We start from the raw sequence: 22,004 nt of genomic DNA, 5'->3' as shown, positions 1-22,004 counted from the left end.
CGGCCTCGTGAGTCTAGCAGTCCAGTGGTCCTGCTCCGTGCTGCACCGCAAACGCCGTCAGTGGGAGTTAACGGACGGCGGGGCACGCAGTCAAACTGCAGCGCAGCCGTGCAGGAGCGGAGATTTATCTGGTGTATTTTAGGGCTTACATACGGCTGATATTTACAACTGATATATCTGCTGTAAATTCCTGCAGAATTTTTTGTTTCTGCTGATACCAATGGTTAACTTTTTCAACTAATATCTGCTGACATCCTGCATCTCTACTTTTGACAGTTTGTTTCAAAACAGGCAGAAAACAAACATTTGTGTTTGACAGTCATTTACAGATGAATTCTTTTTCAAATATTAATTTTAATAGAGAACCCCTTGGTGGCAGAATTAACATACTATATGTTTCACAGTAGAGGTAAAACAAAGCTGCATCTGCCTTTTAAGATCTACAAAAGTAACCTGCTAAAAGTGAGCTCTAATAAACTGTGACCCTTTTTCTCTTGCTAAAACTTTGTAGCCAAAGTTGTTTTAATGCAGCATCAGGTGTGAAAGGAGGCTTCTTGAGACCACCCTGACAAAGTGCTTAAAATAACACTAATACCACATTCTTAACTTTTAAAAATTAAAGTTCAGAGCTAAGACTTGAATCTGGAGAGCACACTTTAAAGTTTAAGAGATGAGGATGAAAATAGACAAAGGAAAAAGCAAACATCAGCTGAGGTAGGTCTGTTGGTTCTGCTTCAACTAAATATTTCACCTGATGTAGTGAAGCCTTTTGGTACATTTCTACAGTCTGCCAATATGCATGGGCTTTATTTATGAAGTAATTACAGCCAAAAAAGGCATTTTATCTGCTGTAAATATTGGGAAAAATATTAATCAGCCGACATCGATTTTGAACTTTTAAGATATTATCTGCCCATAATATCAAACATTCCTAACATGATTGCAGCATGTTGAATCGATAGGGAAAGCAGCCCTGGTAAGGTTGTGAATATTTCTAAACAACTTTTTTTGAACAATTCATCTTCTGTTACTTCACATATTGAAATCTGTAAAAGAAACCGATGCAATGGAGAAGAGTGGGTCCTTTGGAAATTGCTAGCAAACCTCTACATGCTGCTTCCAATTTTTGTTGATAATAAACTAAAAATAATACCCAATGATAAATGCTTAGGACCTTTTTTGGTGCTGTATTATGGAAATACACTGTATATCAGTATAGTTTGCTTATTATTAGTAGTATTGTATAAAGTTTCAAATCCTGGTATTGTCACCACCCTACTCTTAACTTCCTTATCTCTCCTTTAAAAGACAAAAACATGCATTAGTGTAGAACAGCCTGTCTTTCTGAAAATCTTCTCCTGCATTTGCAGGTGACAGGTGTGTATTTAACTCCCTGAACAGATCTCTGCAGCTTTCTTATCCTCGCTGGATCCAGCAGAGCAGGAAAAACTGCCAAGTATTGATCAGACCAAGGGGCTTTACAGGTGATAGTTACTGTTGCTGATAGCACTTAGCGGTTTTCAATATTGAACAGATTTCACATTATCATTTTATATTTAAGATAAGGATCAATCTTCAGCTCTGCTCATGTTTTAATTTCCATTTTGAAGGCTGTGTTAAGAGATTGATTTGTTAAGATTACATTTAATCTCTGCAGAGAGTCATGATCATTAAGGAAGAAGGTAGCGGTGACAGATTGGTAATGTAGTGTCTGTTAATGATAATGTGGTTAAGATATTAAGCAAAGACAGACTATTAAAAGTAATAGATTTAACAAGTCATTCATCACTGTGGTTAACTACTTACAGACAGCAGCACACAGCATTTTGTTACACTTTTACACCCTGTAAAGACAGCTGGTGAATTTCTTTCTGTTAACATATTCTACAGTAGAGATTGCACACATCCTGAAAGGGCCAGAAATATTTGCACAAAATGTGACATATCTTTATTGTGAGCATAAATTATAAGAAAAATGGACTTTGACTTAGTGACGCCATTATGTGGTTAGTTAAAGAGGTTTTGGAGTCCATACACAGTGGTTGCCAAATTGAAAATGCTGTTGTATTCATGTTTCATCATAGGTGGTTGCCACCCAATTAAAAGACAATGGATCTAGTCTTCCAGCTCTTGTTGGCTGTTTTAGTTTGTTTGCTTGACACATTAACAGCACAGCAGCAGTTTATCAGTGTTGAACTGCGACTGTCTCTGTACCAGCTAAATCTGAGAAATAAACCAGGTCAAAGTTTGAGTGCCCACAGGAAGTGGTCATTTGTTTCATTTATTCTCGTGTGTACAGTTGTACTGCAGTGGCTGTAGTTAATAACAGAAAGCATCTAAGTGATTTCTCTGAAGCACGCTGTTTGGAAAGTTGTCTGACTGTAGATTAAAGCGTTTGTCGTCTCATGACCACATTTCCACCGGGAAGATTGAATTTGAAGGATGCCTCACGACTCTGTAGCTGTTTGTTAAAGAGTCAGTTATACCTTTAAGGAACCAGCAAGATCAGTAGATACATTTCAGATACGCCATATTTAACATTTAAACGATTATCTAAGCTGCCACTGGTTTACTTTCATTTGATTGACTATTAAAGTAATGTTTTTTTTGTTCAGCAATGGCATTTGAGAACAGCTCAATTGCTGACGGGTAATAAGTTTGCCTCCTCTATATTCTTTATAACCCCAATTCCAAAAACATTGTGACACTGTAAATTGTAAATCAAAACAGAATGCAGTGAATTACAAATTTCATAAACTCATAATTTATTCACAATAGAACATGAACAACACCTTAGATGTTGAAACTAAGACTATTTAATATTTCCTTAAAAATATGACCTCATTTTGAATTTGATGGCAGCAACACATCTCAGAATAGTAGGGACAGGGCCGTGTTTACCATTATGTAGCATCCCCTCCTCTTTATCATCCGTCTGGAGACATCTGGAGTTTTGGTAGAGGAGTGTTGTCCCATTGCCGTCTGATTAAAAAAGCTTCTGATACAGTGAGAATGAATATGATAATTGCCAATTCTTGATTCAAATCTCTAACTTTGAAATGAATCACCTGTTTGATGAATTTTAGTCATCAACAGTCTGTAAGTTCAAAGAGAAACACACAGCTCTTGCAAACACTACAGCCACAGCAGAGGTGCTTATAAGGTCAGAAAGATTAATTCAATGCATTGTTCAGATCTAGATTCAGGTTTGTTTCAAGGAGAAGGAAAATGCCAATCAGTACCTAGTTTTTCTGTTTACCTAAAAGTGTGATACCTCTGTGCACGTAGCCTTGAACCTTATGCAGAGGCCTATGAATGTAGCCGACACGCACCTCCTCGAAAATATGCATTCCATGTTGGCACGATACAGACTGCAAGCCCTGTGATTGGTCCCTTGGTTAGCACAGGTGACTGCAAGGGTCTGAGTAATAGTTATGGGTATAATGTGTTGGTGCTTTGGCAGTCAGCAAAGCAACTAGTCAAATCTACTTGCTGGTATCCTAGAAAATATTAGAAATGCATTTCCCCATCAATGTAGTGCTGCACAATTAATTTTATTTCAATCACAATAGCGATGTCAGGCTATTCAATGACATAATTGCATAATAGGCTGCTGTTATGTTTGTATTAAGTGAAGAGTTAACAAAAATGTCTGCAGAAAGGCCTATAAGTTTTAAATAGTGCCACTACTGCACTCTGTAGAAGTATTTTCAAAAAGGGAAAACTTATTTGTTGGTAAATATCAAGTTATTTTTAAAAAATACTGTAAAAACATCAGTTTTTGTATGCAACATGTTTGTATTTTGAGAGCTTAGAAATACGCTCTTCAAAGTCACACGTTGTTACCAAATTGTGCAACACTACATCTATGTGTCTGTGGCTGAATGAGTGCAAAAAATTCCCCCATCAGCCTTAGCTAATTCAGTGGCAATACTTTTACATCTCCTTTAATGTCTCCGCTCTTTTCTTGTTTGTAAGAACTGCAGTATAACCAACAGCTGACAAATATATTTATCTGCCCCAACTCCATCATCATCATGCTTTCAGTTTCAATCACTATGATTTCTTGCACACAAACATGCAGGAAATGTGGCATTGGTACAAGGAACTGGCATAACAGTTACATTGCAGAGTAGCATTTGGGTAAAAATGGCAGGGCAGGCACACCAGTATTGTTTGTGGTGCTTATAAAGATGTAGCTACAGCCATGACGGTTTCAGTGGCCAGACTTTTTCAAGCGTAGATTCAATGCAGAAGTATTAATAAGGCTGAAGTCTCAAGGCTCGTTCACACTGCCATTTCAAGGCATGATATTTGCACATCAAGCTACCCTTAAATTCAAAAGTTGAACAACTGATTAGTCAGTGCTTACTTAGATTTGCAGTTTTAAATCATATTTTAAAAAATGCCAAAAAAAAAGCATTGGCAAGTAAAGAAAAAGATGCTGTAGGATTTATTTATGGTATAGGACAATTGACATGCTGTGAAAACTGCAGTATATCAGATTTATGTTGCAGCCACCCAGTTTTATTCAACAGCTTTGTGGATTTTAACACCTGTAAGAGCTACAGTAATGTGCATCTTTATTGTATCTTCTCCTTGGGTTCTCTCAGTGTTGTCTTATTAAAAAGATTAAGAGCTTCTTAAAAACTTGAAGCCAGTTTGTGAAAAATGTCCAACACAAAGACAGCAGATTGTGCTAGCTTTTAAAAGAAACGATCAAATATTGGATCCCAGCCTACGAGGAAAGGGTACTTGAAACACTCATTATTTAATGGGAGTCAATTGAAGGTTTTATTGGCCTGTCACCAGCTTGATTCCTGGAAGTCTGCGTGCTGCACATAATCACATCTCAAAGTGTGAAACCAATATCTATGAGGAGGAGAGGCCCATAATAAAATCTGTAGGGCACTTATGAACAAAGCCTTTTATACAGTGAAACACACAATACCACAGGGGACCGGCCATGGTCAGTGAGATGATTGAGGGGGGGTTACACACTTGCTAATTGCCAGGCTGTGCTGCTTATGATCTGGTTTCACAGTTAACCGTTGTCCCCACCCTCCCTTTGCATTGTGTGCACAGATGTTTCCTAGCAAGATGCAGGTGTAACGTGGTGTTTCTCACACTCAGACAGGAAGGAGCAGCCTAACTGCTGCCGCTCTGTCGTTACACACAGACAGACAGACCTGCCTCTGCTGTCTGCGCCCCGGAGCTTGTCCTCATAATGTCGAGCAGCTTTTTGAACTTTTTGGAAGCCTGGTTGTTCATCACAGATCATATTGTTTTGATCGTGCACCCAGACTGTTTCTGTGTTTGATTATGATGACACCACAGTGTAACCTTGAGCTTTTGTATGCTTGCCAGCCACTCTTTTCCCTTGAGTTATTGATGGAGAAAAAATTAACCACACACTCTCTGTGTATTGATGATGAGGCTGCCTTGTGTATACCACACAATAATGAAATAACAATCTATTAGAGCAGTAAGTAGATTTTTTTAAAGATTGATTTTTGGGCTTTATGCCTTTATTTAGATAGGACAGTAAATAGAGAAGGCTTCGTGTGAAGAGAGTGGGAATAACTTGCAGTAGGAAGCAAAAGGATGGAGTGGAACCCAAGGTGCTGTACATTGATTTAAGTTTAAACATTGAATTAAGGTACATAACTTGACTTTCCTGAGCTCCTGTAGTTTAAAGTGACAAAAGTACATCACGTTTTTATGACGTCAGAGGTTTGAAAGCTGGAGACGGCTGCTCCGTTATTTTATACACAGGAAAAACCCTGACATCGCAATAACCGATTCACTGAAGAATATAAATGGCTTCTAAAAGGGTAAAGTGCAGGATTAATCCTTTTATTATAGTTTGCCATCAATTTAATCTTCAGTCATACTTCATTATTTAACTGCTTGTCATTGCTGTCTGATGATATCTTGCGGCCGTTTCCTTCCTCTTTTGTCCTGCTGTCAACTTTACCTTGACCAGTTAACTCCCGTTCATGTCAACCCTCGTTCTTGTATTAAGCATAATGATGGGTCATTAGGTAGTGGTGCAGTAAGATGAATTAGCCGGGAATCTGTTGAGATTGCTGCCTTACTTTGGATTAAAATAATGAATTTGAAGTGATTTGATAACATCACTCCAATTTTGATACTTTCATACTGCCATTTTGATTTTTTGTCCCCTCCACATGAGATTTCTATTCAGTCATTGATTAAATGTTAATTTAGAGGAACCATTTTTTAAACTGGCTTCTTTGTGGCCCAGAGAGGGGTTATCTCTGCATTGTCCAACCTAAGGCCAATTCCGGTCCACTGAAAATTTTATTCAAAGTCTTTGTCAAAAATTTCTGCATTTATTTACTGCCAACATGTTGGCCATACATATCAGCAATAAAGATCCTACTTTGGCCTTATATGTGGAGAAATTGCACAACTTAAACTCCTGTCCTTTTAAACAGACTTTTAAGTGTAAGGAATGAGAATGAATAAAGAAGAAGACTTCAGTTGGTATAGGTCTGTTTGTACTGCCTATAATTCCACAAACTTCTTCATAGATATGGTCAATATTAACAGCTGATAATGGCTGATAAAGTTGATATGAAGTTTACAAATATTGGCAGATCTTTTGGAGTGTTTTGCATGTACTGTAGGCTCATGAATCTAAAAACTGTGGTGGGCAGCACTGAAGAAAAAAAGCAAGAGGAGGCTAGATTTATAAAGTAATCAACTGGAAAAAGCCTGCCCCCCTTCAAACATGTGAATGTATACCACCCCCGTTAACCTTAATGATTAGTGTAATGAAGCTTTGCTGCCATTATGCCTTGTGACTCATGGATACCATAGCATGGTATTGCGTGTCTGTGTGTGTCAATTCATTTTGCAGAAAAGTGAGTGAGGGTGGCATAGCAGGAGCTCCACACACACAAACTGTGAGACATGCAGATCCCTTTTTAACCTGTTACAGCCCTGCTACTATCTCTGGAGATGGAAGGGGGGGGTGTCTCACTGTCCTCCCATTATGTCTCCATTATGTTCACAGTGAAGGTGAATCACTTTGGTGGAAATATCACAGCTTTAAATGGCACTGTGAACCGGCATTTCTTTGACTGTGTCAAACTACCATACTCTAAACCGTGGGTTCTCAACTGGTTGCGTCACGGGACCCACTATCTTCTGAGGAGAATTGCGATCCAAATTTTGTCAAGTTTTTGGTCAATCAGATGTATTTAATAAAAAATAGTAGAGCTTTGGCCTAAGACAGTACAAAAGGTGTAACAAAAACAATCATATAGGACAAAACATGCATGTTTTATGGAGTCTCATATACAATTTGGCACAATTTTTTCTGCGAACCAACACCACCAGTTGAGAAACACTGCTGTAAACCAGGAGTTCCCAAAGTTTTCAGCTGATGACCCCAAAATTAACTGCTTCGCAGATAGAGGACTTCCACCGTCCCCTGAGGGGGATAAAGCACACAATGTTGCAAAAAGCATCATGTATAAAACTTGCATTTTAGGTATTTAAATAAATAAAAACAAAGAGAAATCTAATATGATTATGAATCATATTAGATTTCTCTTTGTTTTTATTTATTTATTTTTTTAATTTTCCCTACAGGTTGATTTGTAAATTGTTTTAAAATGTCAACAAATTAAATAGAAATTCTCCTGAATTTTCTTCTTGCACTACCTTTAATACAGATATAATTAGATAATGCACTTATACAGTGAGCTCATTAATAGTGAGCTCTCCACCTGTGAGCTCACTACATCTCACAGCTTTCTAACATGTTGTGATCCAGCTCTGCTCCAGCTGACGCCACACAATACTCTGTTTTGACATTCCCGAACTCACCCCCAGCCCCCGCCACCCCCATCACAACTAACACCACAAATCTCCCGGCTTATCCCTAGCCGGGCGAAAGACCACCGCTCCGCCACAGCCACGGGTAATCACTTGTTCAGGCTCAGCGCCTCTGCTCTAGAGTTAAGATATCCCCTGAATTGTAATGGATTAATTGGTTGAATATACAGAGGGACAGCCTGCCAACTCAGCCTGAACGGAATAAGACTAAACGGCATGAAAATGAACAGTCCGTGTGCGCACAGATTACTTGAAATGTCTATAAGGATAGATAGAGGTCCAAGATTGCCAGCGGAAATGGGGCTGTACGCCTTAGGCATTGCATTTGTGTGTGTTTTTGTGGTAGTTAAGAGTGTGTTTTTGTGCATGTGTTTAGGTAGACATGGGTAGTCTGTCGGCACTGGGGTGATAAGCAGCAGTGCTAGCTAGCAGTGGAGCGTAATGTTCCTGCTTTAACACTTAATAACCCCGCCAGTGATTTACTGCCTATGAGGCTTTTTCCTGTCTGTTTTGTTCTCTCTATAAAAGCCAGACAGTGTTTATAGAAAGGCAAAGCACCCCCCCAGCACTCACCAATAATGAGGATTAAGGTGGTGAGACCACATTTACCAGCATTAGTTTTTTCCTATTTGTGTTTCGAACATGTTGTTCATTCTGATATTGAAAGAACCTGAAGCACATGGAGACAGTTCATTGTGCAAACAAACAAATGTCCCAATTTTCAGGGCAATTTTTCTTTTGATCCAACACAGTATGGTGCTCTATTTTCTCAACATTTACGACCATCTTTCAATCCTTCCCCTTTTCTCTGTTTTTGCTCTGATTTCCGGTCATTTTTGACAGCCTGTATGTCTTGTTGTCACAAGTATTTGGTTGCTGAACTGCCCCATAAAAGAGGATTAATACCTTCTCTTTACACTCTGCTCAGCACATGTTTACTCTGAGGTGCTGAGTGGATCCTGAAGCAGCGACTTTGCACACTGACAGTCTCTTTCTCACCCCCCCCCCCCCTTCTCTTGCAGGCTGACTTGACGGGGATCAAATGGAAGAGGTTTGTGTGGCAGGGTCCCACCTCTGCACCCATCCTCTTCCCGGTGACAGAGGAGGACCCCATCCTGTGCAGCTTCAGCCGCTGCCTGAAGGCCGACGTGCTCAGCGTATGGCGGCGCAGCCAGCGGCAGGGCCGGAGGGAGCTCTGGCTTTTCTGGTGGGGGGACGACCCAAACTTTGCAGATCTCATCCACCATGAGCTTGCAGGTAAGGGGCCCCTGGGCATACTTATACAAGCTTCCTATTAAGGAGAAATGATTCGGTGTCAAGCCCTGAAGATTGTCCTCCTCATGCTGCTCCTTCAGAGGTCAAGCCAAACTTCTGAAAACCAACAAGAATGCTAATATTGATTCACTCACTAAGCTCAGTGTAGTGGGGAGCGTGCCCTCTGACACAGAGTGGAGGCCACTAATGACCAAAGATTCATAAGAAGGCAGCTGGAAACTTGCAACTACTTGCAGCGTTGAGGTTTTTAACACTCTGAAAGCTGCAGGTTCAAACCAATGCGACCAGACGGAGCCAACTTCTGTCTCTGAGGCGGATTTAGCCTCCAGTAAAAATGCAGCAGGTTTGGATGTCTGTTTGACCAAGGGCAGGCTGAGCCACACATCAAAGAGGTTGGAGGAGCAGGATCAAGCGTATTCCTCTTGACATGTGTTAGCATGTTTATTTGTGCATCAGAACATGTCATCAGTAAATTTGGTTTAGCAGATAATCTGGGGACGCTAGCTTTTCAAGATCACTGGCGCCACCAGTGTCACCACTTACACAGGAACTTAACTTTTGATTTTGGAATCAACAGTCAATAATTTACACTCAGAATGAAAAGAATGAACTGATTAGATGCAAATATATAATCTATGTAGAACTTGTTTTTAATTTGCTAAGCTCTCCCCCCATCTCCTCAGTGGTTGGCTGGTTTTGCTGTTTTCGTTCTCTCTCTCTCACTCCCTCAACAGATCTGGTGATTGTCGATTCTACCCGGTTTTGGCAGGGTCCTCCAAACATTTTACCATACCTGTTTGAAAGAAAACCCAAGTGCTTATGGCACCGTCTGAGTGTGACAACGGTTAAGTTGTCATCGGCTACTGCCTTTAAATTATGACGTGTACTCTGGCCTTTATTGATGTTGAAGCAGAAGTTAACAGTCTCACAAAATGTTGATTTACAGGGGATTGATGTGAAATTATAACTACATGTCACTGTTTTTTTTTCACTGCAGTATTTTAAGTGAACTGATCCACCAGTAGACGTGCCATCAGCCTTTCAGTTGTGTTTTCAGGCCCAGGTTTATTCCTGTGATTCACTGGTTTCTCCATTCTTTCCATAGCTAGCTTGACCGAAAACTGACAAAACTCTCCCACAAGACCTTTAGGGCTTTCATACATGCATAGGGTATGTCCAATCTAAAGGGTCTTAAACTTGGAAGTGCAAATTTGCAGGACAGTGGTGCATCAAAGGCTGTCCCTTTCCAAAGGCTTCAAATGAGGCTAGGCATTGCATCATTCTGTGCCTGTTCAATGGTGAATCCATCTGGTGCAGCTTCATGGTCCATCATATACCAAGCTTTATTGGACACCATTTAATTTATTTTTATTTTGCAGTGATACATTTTTTTTACTGCATTCTTTGCAATAAGGACTAAGTCCCTGTGAAAGACGTACCAAAGTCATGTAAAACATATGCATTATTTGTGCAAAGAAATAAATAGATAATTAATAAGTTAGTCAGATCAAAGTCTGACATTATAACTCAATTACAAATTGCCATGTTCCCAAAACAAACAACACACAACTAAAAAGAGGTATTGAAATAAAATGAGTGAAAACAAGAGAGAGCAAAGTTAAAAGTCAAAGGTTTTATCGGCATCATAATATTTAAGCTATAGCTTTCTAAATCACAAAGACTTGTTTGGTTTGAACAGATTTCAGTGCATTCTTGAAGTTTTCAAGTTGACTCATAAAGATGAACCACAGTGTACTTACTCAGAAATCTACATGTGATTATAAATGTTTGCTGATAGTAAATCAGGATATTTCATGCACAATATCAGCATGATTATGGTATCATCAGATTTTAGCCCTAAAATGTAGCGGTACTGCAATTTTTCACAACTGATATATCAGCCAAACATTTCAGTGTTATAAATCGTTTATCAGCCTTAAATATTGGCAAAATGTTAAATGTCCCATCAGGTATAGGTGGGTGCCACACACTCAAGGGGGCCTGTTTTTTTTTTTTTTAAGATTTAACAAAGTGAGCACCTATAGGTATCTGTCTCAGCATTTCAGATACAGACAAAAATCCAGTATCATGAATCCCTAGTATTTTACATGGAGTAGTCACCTCAGGAAAAAATATTAATAAAAAAGAAGGTTCTACATCCCTATAACTGCCATGGGATTCATGTTATAATAAATCAATCCAAAACATGGTCTCAAAACGATTTAAACACCTTGATTTTAAAAGAACAGCTGTGTAGACGTTAAAAGCACGTTTGGGTACTGCTACCAAATTGAATAAAAAAAAAACAAAACCAACAACAACTGCATGATTCTTGTCCTGACATAAGCCGGTTCATTCACTGGCCCCAACACTGATGTGGTTTCAGGAAAGGACATTTGAGACTATTTTGACTGTTTATGACTGGATAGCAAATGATCCGCATATTCATGGCAAGCCTTGGTTTAAATCAAAATATTTTGAAGGCATCCCTGATAATACCAGAAGGCTTCCTGAGGTGCCTGGTTGAGGAAGGCCGGGCTAGAGGGTCTCATTTCAGTTCAACCTGAGTGCTGTTTTTCAGGCATCCTTGTAAAGATGGAGCTGCCCAACTTAAGGTCGGCTCAGGCAACACCATTTTTTGGTCTTTCACGACGGCACCATGTCAGACTTTGCAACTAAAATCTTGTGCAGTCTTAGCCAACACCCCGCCCACGCTACAAGAGTGACCCTGACCGCTCATCATATGCCAACGTCACCACTGTCTCAGAAACTGAGTGCGAGTTCACAGGCCATCGAGGGGGCAGGTCAAAGACAGTGAATCATAGAAGTGCCCTATGTGATGCTAGTGAACTTTTGCTCTGACAAGAAAAAAACAAAACAAGAAAGAACTATGGATTACATTATGGATAACAGCTATGGACTCTTCCTGATGTATTATCATGAAGAGATCAAATGGATGAGTGGTATGAATGTGATATCATGTCAAGGAAATCACTATATGTACACATAAATCCCTAGGAGGAGAAACATTTGGACTTTTCGATGTCACCATGGTAAATGATGATACAGAGATAAGAGCAGATGCTCTCCTATTGGTAGGCATCAGGATTCATGTCATTAACGTCGGGTTGGGGTGTTAAACTAGAGAATGATGTAAGAAAAATGTATCATTGATTATGTCACACTACAAGACCCTTATGCTCATAATCGGGCCTGAGTTTTTGTGATGAGCTGTCGCCAGACCAAAATCTGGCTGATTTCCTACAGTCTGAGCCGGCCTTTAGACACATCGCATGTTGTTCTTAATAAAACAAATTGATTAGATCATTCCTTTTTTCTTTGCCCAGAACTCTGCCATTTTGACCAGGTGACAGCTTGTATCTGACTATATGCTGACTTAGCTCCAAGTTAATTGGCTTGTCAAAACCACTGATAAGTGGAGTTGCAGGGGATGCCATCAGCCTCCATGCAACAAGCTGAGACAGACCAGCTAACACTGCCACAGCTGTCCTTCGCGTCTGTCTTTTGAGGAATATTTGCTCTGAATGGGCTTTTACATGTGAAGACAAGTAGCTGCATGGAAGTTTGACTTAAAACAAGTCCTTCAAGTAATTTGAGCACATTTGATGCTTTAATAAAGAGAAAAGTTGGACTGCTATTCTTTTCTTCCAAGTCACTGCTGTTGCAAAAAAAAATAATGTATGAAAATGAGATTCAGCCCCCCCACTACCAATACACCTTTTGTTGAATTCATTCAAGGTTATATATCTAAGTGAGTGATTGCTGTAAAAGATAGCTGGAAGTGTAGACGGCTCGCAGCTTTTGTAAAAGCAGCACTTGAACATCGATCACCCTGTCATGGTACGTTATTGGACGTACGATGAAAAATGATACAGATTTCGCTGCCTGATTGTCAGGTAGGAACAGCGGAGAGAAAGTGTAAGTGAGAGCCTGAGGGAGGTGTTAAAATCTGTGTGATCTGATACCTCCCTAATGCCCTCTCTTACCCTCCTCTGACTGATAAAGCTGGGCCAGTCAGACTGGTAGTGCCAACACCTGCAGGGCGACTCCCTCTCCCTGGAGACACTTGGCATCACACTGCCTAATTACAGCATGTGTGTTGGAGGGAGGAGTTTTACATCCATGATATCTTTTTTTTTTTTTTTTTTTTTTTACAAAATTCTAGTTGAGCAAGCAATATCAAGTCACATGCCACCATTCTACGGAGGATGAACAAGAAAAGGAAGAAGGAAATCGAGCTCGGTCTGATTATAACTTGAGTGAGAAACACAGCATGCAGAAGCAGCCATGCAGAAACGAGGCAAATGCATCCACCCCCCGCTTTCTGCTCTCTCCTCTTCACTAACAGTAACTTTAGAGGTGGAGGGAAGATGGAAAAGGCCATCTTTATTCATGCTCTCTGCCATGTATATTGAACTTTGGAGTCCGAGCCGAGCACAGCCCGTCTGTGACCCTCCTTCATTATGAGGCATTGTGCCTGAAGTGGACTCAAAAATGGGAGCCGAAGGCAACCGTGGGCAGCTCATTCAGGCCTAACGGGTCCTGGTAATTACCTGAAGCGTCTGGCTCAGGCCCTCTAATGGAGTGTGCTACATTTCAAGTAGAAGTGGGGTGGTATAGAGAATCTATATTTGGAAATTGTTGGAGTCGGTGCTGTTTTCTTACACTGGCTTTGGGGGGATTAAACGTAATGCGTTTTGTCTTTCAGGAGATAGAAATTACATAATTGAATATTGACGCGAAAAATCTGTGCAGCATTCTTCTTTCCTGGTATTTTGAAACAGATAAATCACAGCTTGGCTGGACTCGTTGAAAGTCCTTTTTTAGCTTGAATTTTTGATAAAACACCTCATCCGCTGGGCTTTTGTCTCTCTGGAGAAGGGTTTTTGACGTGGACTTTCACACAGACATGCACCCTGAGCACCTGATGAGACTTTTCACATTCCCCACTCCCTATGTTCCTCAAATGTTTTTGCACCTTGACTGAACTTTGTCTCGGCGTGAATGTTTCCCAGATGGGCGGCATAATCTGCGCTTCCTGTTTTGGAGGCTTCAGCTCCCTCCCTCTTGTGGAATACGTCTTCCTCCTCCTCCTTCTTGAGCCTTTCTCCCTCCTGTAGCTGCTGTGGGAGTCTGCTGGTGAAATGAAGCAGAGCAGCCTCTCCGGATGGATCTAAAGTCAGCCAGAGGGCTTCTCTCCCCCCCCCCCCCGACCTACAATCTGCAGCTGCTGATCGCTGTGTTCAGCATGGTGTGTCCGGAGACCTGATAACACAGCTGAGATGTGGATGCAGGAATTTCTGGTCCTCTGTCTAGATGGATTTACCTGTGTGTATGAACCTGTTTGTACCACCAGGGCAGGGATGCTACTGTCATCTCCAAAGCCCCTTAAGGTGTAAAGCTCCCAGGATACTCTGTACTCCACCCCTGGATCTATTTGTCATTCTTTACACATCTATATCTGCCACATTTTGTGTGAGCAGCCAAGTGCAGCGCTATGAATGTCGTCCAGGACAGACTGAAGGCCTTTAACCCGCTGTTAAAACAATGCTGCTCCCTTCTCCTCGAACGGCAACTGTCTGCTCACCTTATTCCACTGTGGCTGCTCTGAGCAGCTCTCATCACCTTCGCCTTACAACGAGGTGGTACAACATGTTCCAGACAACATTAGAGCCAGACAGATAAGGGTTTGTGGGTCTGATACAATACAGATTTTACAATGCAGAAATAAATGTAATTCTAGCATAGCTGTCGATGAGATTTGGAGCTGGTTTGATGATAAACTTTTTCTGAGTGGAATTGTTACAAATTTTGCCACAGTATGACCAAGAAAATGTACCAGAATGTTGCTTAAGTAAGCAAGTAACTTTTTAAAATAATATGTAATATAATTGCTGTTTTTCAGCCAATTCTTGTCTGGAAAACTGCCTCCTCAGCTGTGATGTCCTGCTACTTATGCTGCAGACAGTGCAGGGACGCTTTTTAAGCAGAGCCCTGCTCTGCTGGACATATCACACAATGATGTCATTTCATTTTTTGGAGAGCTGAAGAGAGATTAGAAGGTGGAAAGGAGAAATGGTTTGGTATCAAAGGGCTAAGGCCTTCAGTTGAACCTGCAGCTGATTTTGGGATATAATGGTACTGGAATTTCAAACTTCGATATTGTGCTACTAGAAATGAAACTAGGGATGCACAATATTGGATTTTTGCCAATATCCGATATGCCAATATGTACAGATTCATTTTAGACGATACTGATTTTTAAATATGCTTTTTGGACAAGATATTTCAGTCCTTTTGGACACACTTTAAGGCAGGGGTGTCAAACTCATACTGAGTCCGGGGCCAGATTTGCTCCAATGAGAAGTCCTGAGGGCTGGACTATTTAGGCCAGGATTGTGAAAGTCGCAAAACGCTGATTCTGAATTTAGGCCTTACCTAAGAGCCTAACTAGGTCAACATTTAAACATAAACTGTCAACCTCATTTTACCCATTAATAAAATATGAAAAAATATAAATAACACTGATAATAAATCATTCTGAGATAAAAAAGTAAAGATTATAAGTTTAAAGGCTCAAAGTCTGAGATAAAAGTCAAACTTATTAGTTCAAAAGGTCAAAACACAAATTTCAAGGCAAAATAATGTTTTTTAAAAGGCAAATAAATGAGATAGAAAGTCAAAATCACAAGTTTAAAAGGTGCAAACATGACTTAGAATTTTGAATTGTAAATCTTGAAGGTCAAAACACGAAAATCATAAGTTTAAGTCAGAATTGTGAGATGCACAATTGAAAATATGGAATGACAACATTAATTTCTTTTCTCACCTTCCTGACTTTTTATCTAACTTCTTTTGCTCTTTACTTTTTCAGATTTTTGTAATTTAACAGGGTTATTTAAATTATCAAGGTAAAGTTTACACATTTTTACAGGAGGAAAACTGCAGACCTCCTACTGGTGGGCCAGTAATAATAGAAAGATCGTATGATCTTGCAGGCCGGATACAACTGTACCATGGGCCGGATTTGGTCCCCGGGCCTTGAGTTTGATACCAGTGCTTTAAGGTTTGAGGAGGACCAAGGAAACAAACTTTAGTCCTTAAAAAACACTTTAAAGATTAAAGAATGAGGATAAATAAAGAAAAGACCTTAACAGATATAAATCTTTTGGTTCAGCCTGGAACTTCATTACTTCATTAGTATATATGGACAAAATTTACAGTTGATATATGCTGAAACAGGCAAAATATCAGATGTAAAAATCAGCAGATATTTTGATATGATTTATTTTGGCATTTTCATAGGAATTTTTAAAATGTATTTGTAACTTTGGGGAATTTAAATGTGTTTTTTGATGGGGTGGTCTGCATTGAACATTTAGAAGTATTTTCATGAAAATGAAGGAAAGGACATTTTTGTGAAATTGGGGATTTTCTTGGGCATGTTTTGGATCATCTACTGAGCTCAAATAACTGGAAGAAACTAAAAATGCTTTAGACACAAAAGCTCAGTCCAGGAAACACCTTGAAAGCAATCCAGCACAATCTATTTTAAAACAGCCAACCACAGGATTGTAGCCTCTGTGGATAAACAATAACAAACTGGTTTGCAAGGAGTAGCTAACCTTACCGGTGCTAATGCTGCCAGTCTTTGCAGCTTAAATACCCACATACCAGTGCTGGTTTTTCATTCCTGTGGTCAATCTGCAATCTAAGCAGGTGCAGCCTTCTTACGACTTTGTCTTTACAGCCTCAAGCCAAGAGACACCATCCCTCCTCTGTGCTGGTTTACATCTGGGTTGTAGAGCATGATGGCAGTGTAGCTATTCACCATTGGCATTGGGTGATTGCGTTACAGTGTCGACACAAGATTTAACTGGCTTTGTGGACCTGGAACGATAAAAATATTCATATTCAACAGACCAGACCAGACCAGTGAATCCTGTGCTGACCTGTGATGGTTACGATACTTAATGAGTAAATTCCTAGGATAGATTTGTCTGTGGAAACTCATTTCAGCCAAATGATATACAAGTCAGGCTGTTCAACAAGTGTACTCCATTCTCTTCTCTTTAACCCTTTACTCATTCTTTACACATCCATATCAGCTACTTTTTGTGGGAACAGCAGAGTTCATCACCACGACTGTCTTCCAGAGGGACTGTCTGAAAACTTGTGCCCTGTTATAACTGTATTTAAACATCACACCACCCCGCCATCTGCTCAGCCTGTCATTGAGTCTGGCTGTATTGAATAGCTATAAACGCCTTTTCATTCCAATGTGGTCAGATTACACCTCACAGCGAGCACCAGCATGATTCTCCTCTTGGTGTGAAGTTGATTTATCAATCCTTTTTAAGCCCATGATTCCTGCTGCTTTTCTTTCTGACCATCTAATTTAAAAGGGGCATATCATGTGAGAGATGATGGATGAAAAATTTAAGTTTGTCTGGGCCCTGAGCTCCAGGATTGAAGATCACCGCTCTAACAGAGTGTTTACGTGTGCAGCCCAGGAAGCAGGATGATGATTGACAGTCTGTTGCGTTTGTGGACTCTCCTGGGTGCTGTGCCTGAGGAGGTGAGAATCGACAAATACCAGCTAGCATGGCGGGGCAGACCCCAGCAGGACTGACCCAACCTGTGCGCTCAACTGGAATGTCACAACTGTTGTCGCCTTTTAACCGCCACACTCCTTTTCTTTTTGGTCCACTAGTTCGATGGATTTCTTTTGACTTTCGTCCGAGCCTGTCTTGGGAAATTTAAAAAGCTTTCTTTTTGTATTTTGCAGCCTTTTTTTATAGTCTTCAGTGCAATGTTGGCGGTAAACATGAAAATCCGCTCTTTTTCTTTCATTTCGGGGAGCTGAAATGGCACTGGCTCATTCCCTCACCACCCCCTTCCACCCTCATTAGATTAGCGGCCTGTGAAAGTCTTTTAATTTTGAGCAAGTGCCATTTCTGTATACCCGTGTGCCAGTAATCCCTTTCCTCCAAGGAGATGAGGGTAGAAGGAGTGAGCTGGAGAGATGAGAGTAGTGAAGGGCGGAAAACTTGAGGGATCTTTTAACGCTTGACACTTAATCACCATTGAAGGAATGTAAGACTAACCACCGAGCCCTTTCTCTACGCTGTTGGACAACTTGCCTTGCTGCTGCTAACACAACGAGAAAACTAATTCTAATCTTCCCTTGGCCATGCACAGAAATTATTCCCAACAAGTGAATTCCTTTGCTGAATTAACCTCCCCCTCCTTCCTCTTCCCAGTGGTTGCACATAGGCATGTATTCTTATGTTAATGCATTGCTCTCTTTATCGTCCTCTTGCCTTAAAAGCTTGTGGAATCTTGTAAGGAGCACCGATAAATGGCTGCCTTTTCCTCCCCTCAAAGACACGCTGATCTTATTTTTGCATAGAAATTAGGAATGTATGTCCGTATGGATGTGAGGGTTAATTGCTCTGTGGTACAGTTCTTCAAAGGTCTTGCTTGTCCAGGTTTTTTTTTTTCCTATCCTCCATAGTGCCCTTCCCCTGTACAACTGCATCCCACTGGGGTTTCCGCTGCTGGCAGTCTGGCACCGCGTTTCTCCCCTGGGTCTTTGCGAGTTCCCTTTTCCCTCAGCTGCTTGTGACTCTAGAGATGTGAGCCGCACAACAGAGCCAGCCTTAACTTTTCCAAGATTTTTTTTTTTTTTTTTTTTTGCAAAGGTCTGATTTGATGAATATGTTTAATCTTGGTGGAGTTTTCTTGTGGGATCCCTCCTCTGTCTCCCTCCTCGATACCTATGAGCCTTAAGTTTTGTCTTTCTCACGGCTCTAAAGGTCATTCATTTGTCTTGATATGTTGTTGTACTCTTTGGCGGTAGAGTTCTGTTCTTGTTGTCGTTCTGCAACTCAATCCTGGGCGTCACTCAGAGTCTTGCCAATTTCCAAATGTGTCTTGGAAACTCTGCTTGTGCAGCATGGGGAACAGAGTGTCTGTCTGCTTTTGTTTCTTCATGATGAGATTGGAAATGTTTTTTTGTTAAAGGCAGGCTATTTCAGATTTGATAAAACTGAGTTTTGCCTCCTGTGTTGACTGTAGATCGGTGTTTGGATGTTTATGATGTTACAACAACAATGTGGTAAAAAGCTGTCTTTGGTTTGCTTTTTCTTAGGTGAATATTGTTCCATGGCAAGGTTGTGTGTTGTTGAATAATCTTATAAAAATAACTGATTTGATTATGCCAAATACCTGGCCAATTGTCCAGTTTTAGCTTTATACATTACTTGTATTGTACTGTACTCTACTCAGTGAATTTTAGTAAATTGAGTTGAAGGAAGGACGATTAGTTTGCTCATGATAGGGTTTTTTTTTTTTTTTTTTGCAGTAGGAAAGTAGAGCTTATGTTTGTTTTAGAAGTATTTCCCCAAACCTCTACACAGTACGTCATGTACGGGACAATGAGTGAGTAATTAAGATTGTACAAAGAATTCTGGGCTTTATAGAGAACTGCAGCGGATTTTGACATTTTGGTTGTAACATGGTTTATGTGAGATTTCTAATCTAGTTTATTGACAATACCTGCACCTAAGGATTTATTTTCACACTCTTTCAATTTCAGATTAATTTATTCTTAGCTTACTGTCATAGCTTATGCTCGATTTCCAAGAATTATAATTCTAATTTATAAGAATCAAACTATTTTTCTGTCTGAATTTTTTTTCTTCACTGTAACCAGAAGTTGCTTCAAATGACCCCCCAAAATTAAAATTGTGTCATCAGCAATTTGTCACAGACTGTAGAAAGAATTGGACAAAGCCTGTGTGATGTCAGCTATCTACTTACAATGGGCGGACTCCGACAGCTCTTGAAGCCAGTGTGCGTCAACTTCCATATTGAAATCGCGGTCTCAACTGAACTTTAGACCCACCTAACAGCCCGCCCTCTAAGCTTAGGGTTAGGGGGCGGCAGTGAGGTTTTTTCCTAAATGTAATCTAAACTATTGTGGTAAAAAAAAAATACAGTGAGAGCACATGAAGACATTAGCTAATGAGACACGTTTGGTTTTTTGAACCAGGCTGTAAACCAGTTTATTTCTAGCGTTAAAAACGGCTGTTTAACAGGTGTTCATACAGGACTTCAGATGTTCCCGCAGCCAGCCTCAAGTGGACACTTGCGTTATTACAACGCGGTATTTGCACTGCCGCGTTGGCTTCATTTTCAGGATCAGAGGTTGCTGCTTGCAAATTATATACATTAAGTTTCTTTGAAGCTAAACATATATCGTTTATTTATAATAATGACAATAGTACCAAATTGAATTTTTGTTATTATTGTGTACAAATTGATACCTGTCCCCAAAATAGCTGCTCACCTTTATTGCTTTACTAGTAATGAAGCTGCCCAGCTTTTTTGAACGTTAGGTTTTGGTCCTATTGCATGTTGAAAATTTTAACTTTAAATGCGGGAAACTCATTAATGGCTTCTTGTTACTGTAAACGAAATCTGTTCCAGATATCATTTACCTGTCTTATAACCTGCTGCTAATCTGTATAATCCCTGAAGAACAAGGATAATGATTTCTTATTTTGACATATTTTTGAATAATGACCACCACAAAAAAAGAGTGAAGTCAAAGTCCCTGGTGGTTTGTCGTTCTCAGCTCTGTCTTCACACTGGCTACACAGCACTTGCTTCAGATTGTCAATTTCCCTGTCCACCTGTTAGCCTTACCACCATGGAGTGGAGAAACTTGGCCAAAACCACTCCACTTAGGAACATGTGGTGAGGCATAATGCGGTAGTTTTATTTAAAAAAACAAAAACAAAAACAAAAAAAACTTTGTTAGGTCTTAAGTATTTTAAAGAAATAAAAACTGAATCAACTTTTGGCTGCTCATCTGAATGGAGATCAGTCATTTGGAAAGGTGGGGAGGAGGGGAGGCTGAGGGAGTTTGTTTTGGTCTAAGGAGCTGATACAAAGTGCAACATCTGCTGGATTGAAAGTTGAGTATTCCACCATTAAGATTAGTAGCATCTCCAAGGTTGAGACTTTGTGCTAAAATGTTGCAAGTATGCAAAGCAGACATCCACGAATCTTTACAAAATATTATTATTTTCCTTGTAATAAAAAGCACACACATAGATACTTAATAATTTAAATAGACTTTCAAACTCAGTGGTGAGACAAGACAGAATACAAAACTACAAAAAGACACATGAAACCCACAAACTCGTCCTCAGTTTTTTTGTTTCTTTCTTGTGTGAGATTAAATATATGCAAGTTTAACAACATACAGATACCTCATATATAACTCACTGTTGCTCAACTCTTGACTGCACTTAATTTTTCCTTCACAAATTAAGATTTCACCATCAACAAAGTAATAGGATTTTTACCCTTTCAGTTATTATTTTCCTGCTGACCGTTACCATGGATTTTTATAAACTGTTTGCATGACTCCATCCTTTCCTTGCGCTGTAATTGAGCAGCAAAGCTCGTATTTTGAGGTGAAGGTTGAAAGGGACAGACAGTCATCTCCAGCCTAGAACAGGTTATCAGTGATCCGTCTCCCCCTCAGTCCCTGGAGCTCTCACATATATTCACCCCTCTGTGTTGGCTCAGTCTCTCGAGAGCTACAGAGACATGTTGGGCGAGTGAAGAAGAGGATTGCATTGAAATTGTCTTTCTCCTCCACCAGTTGATGATGAACACGCCATTTGGGATCAGTCCAAGGATTGGAGATAGAAAAGCTCAATTTATCAGCACGTGCATGCTTTCAGCCGTAGTTGTTTTGTTTTTTGTTGGCATGCAGTTTAGTCTTGGAGCTCTTCTGACTTTGGAGGGTTCATAAGATTTCC

The 22,004-nt window shown here is 40.1% G+C and overlaps 1 protein-coding gene across 1 annotated transcript in view; it reads left to right on the top strand.

The window, feature by feature from the left end:
* Positions 1–22,004, top strand: part of med13a (mediator complex subunit 13a) — a 169,216-nt gene that overhangs the window by 13,059 nt on the left and 134,153 nt on the right. Inside the window, exon 2 of the mRNA XM_041801054.1 lies at positions 8,892–9,126. Within this exon, the coding sequence (XP_041656988.1) occupies positions 8,892–9,126 (235 nt within the window). The remainder of the gene's footprint in view (positions 1–8,891; positions 9,127–22,004) is intronic.

Source organism: Cheilinus undulatus, linkage group 12, assembly GCF_018320785.1.
Source record: "Cheilinus undulatus linkage group 12, ASM1832078v1, whole genome shotgun sequence".
NCBI lineage: Eukaryota > Metazoa > Chordata > Actinopteri > Labriformes > Labridae > Cheilinus > Cheilinus undulatus.
The sequence above is the reverse complement of the archived record's forward strand: the minus strand, read 5'-3'. Positions and strand labels throughout refer to the sequence as shown.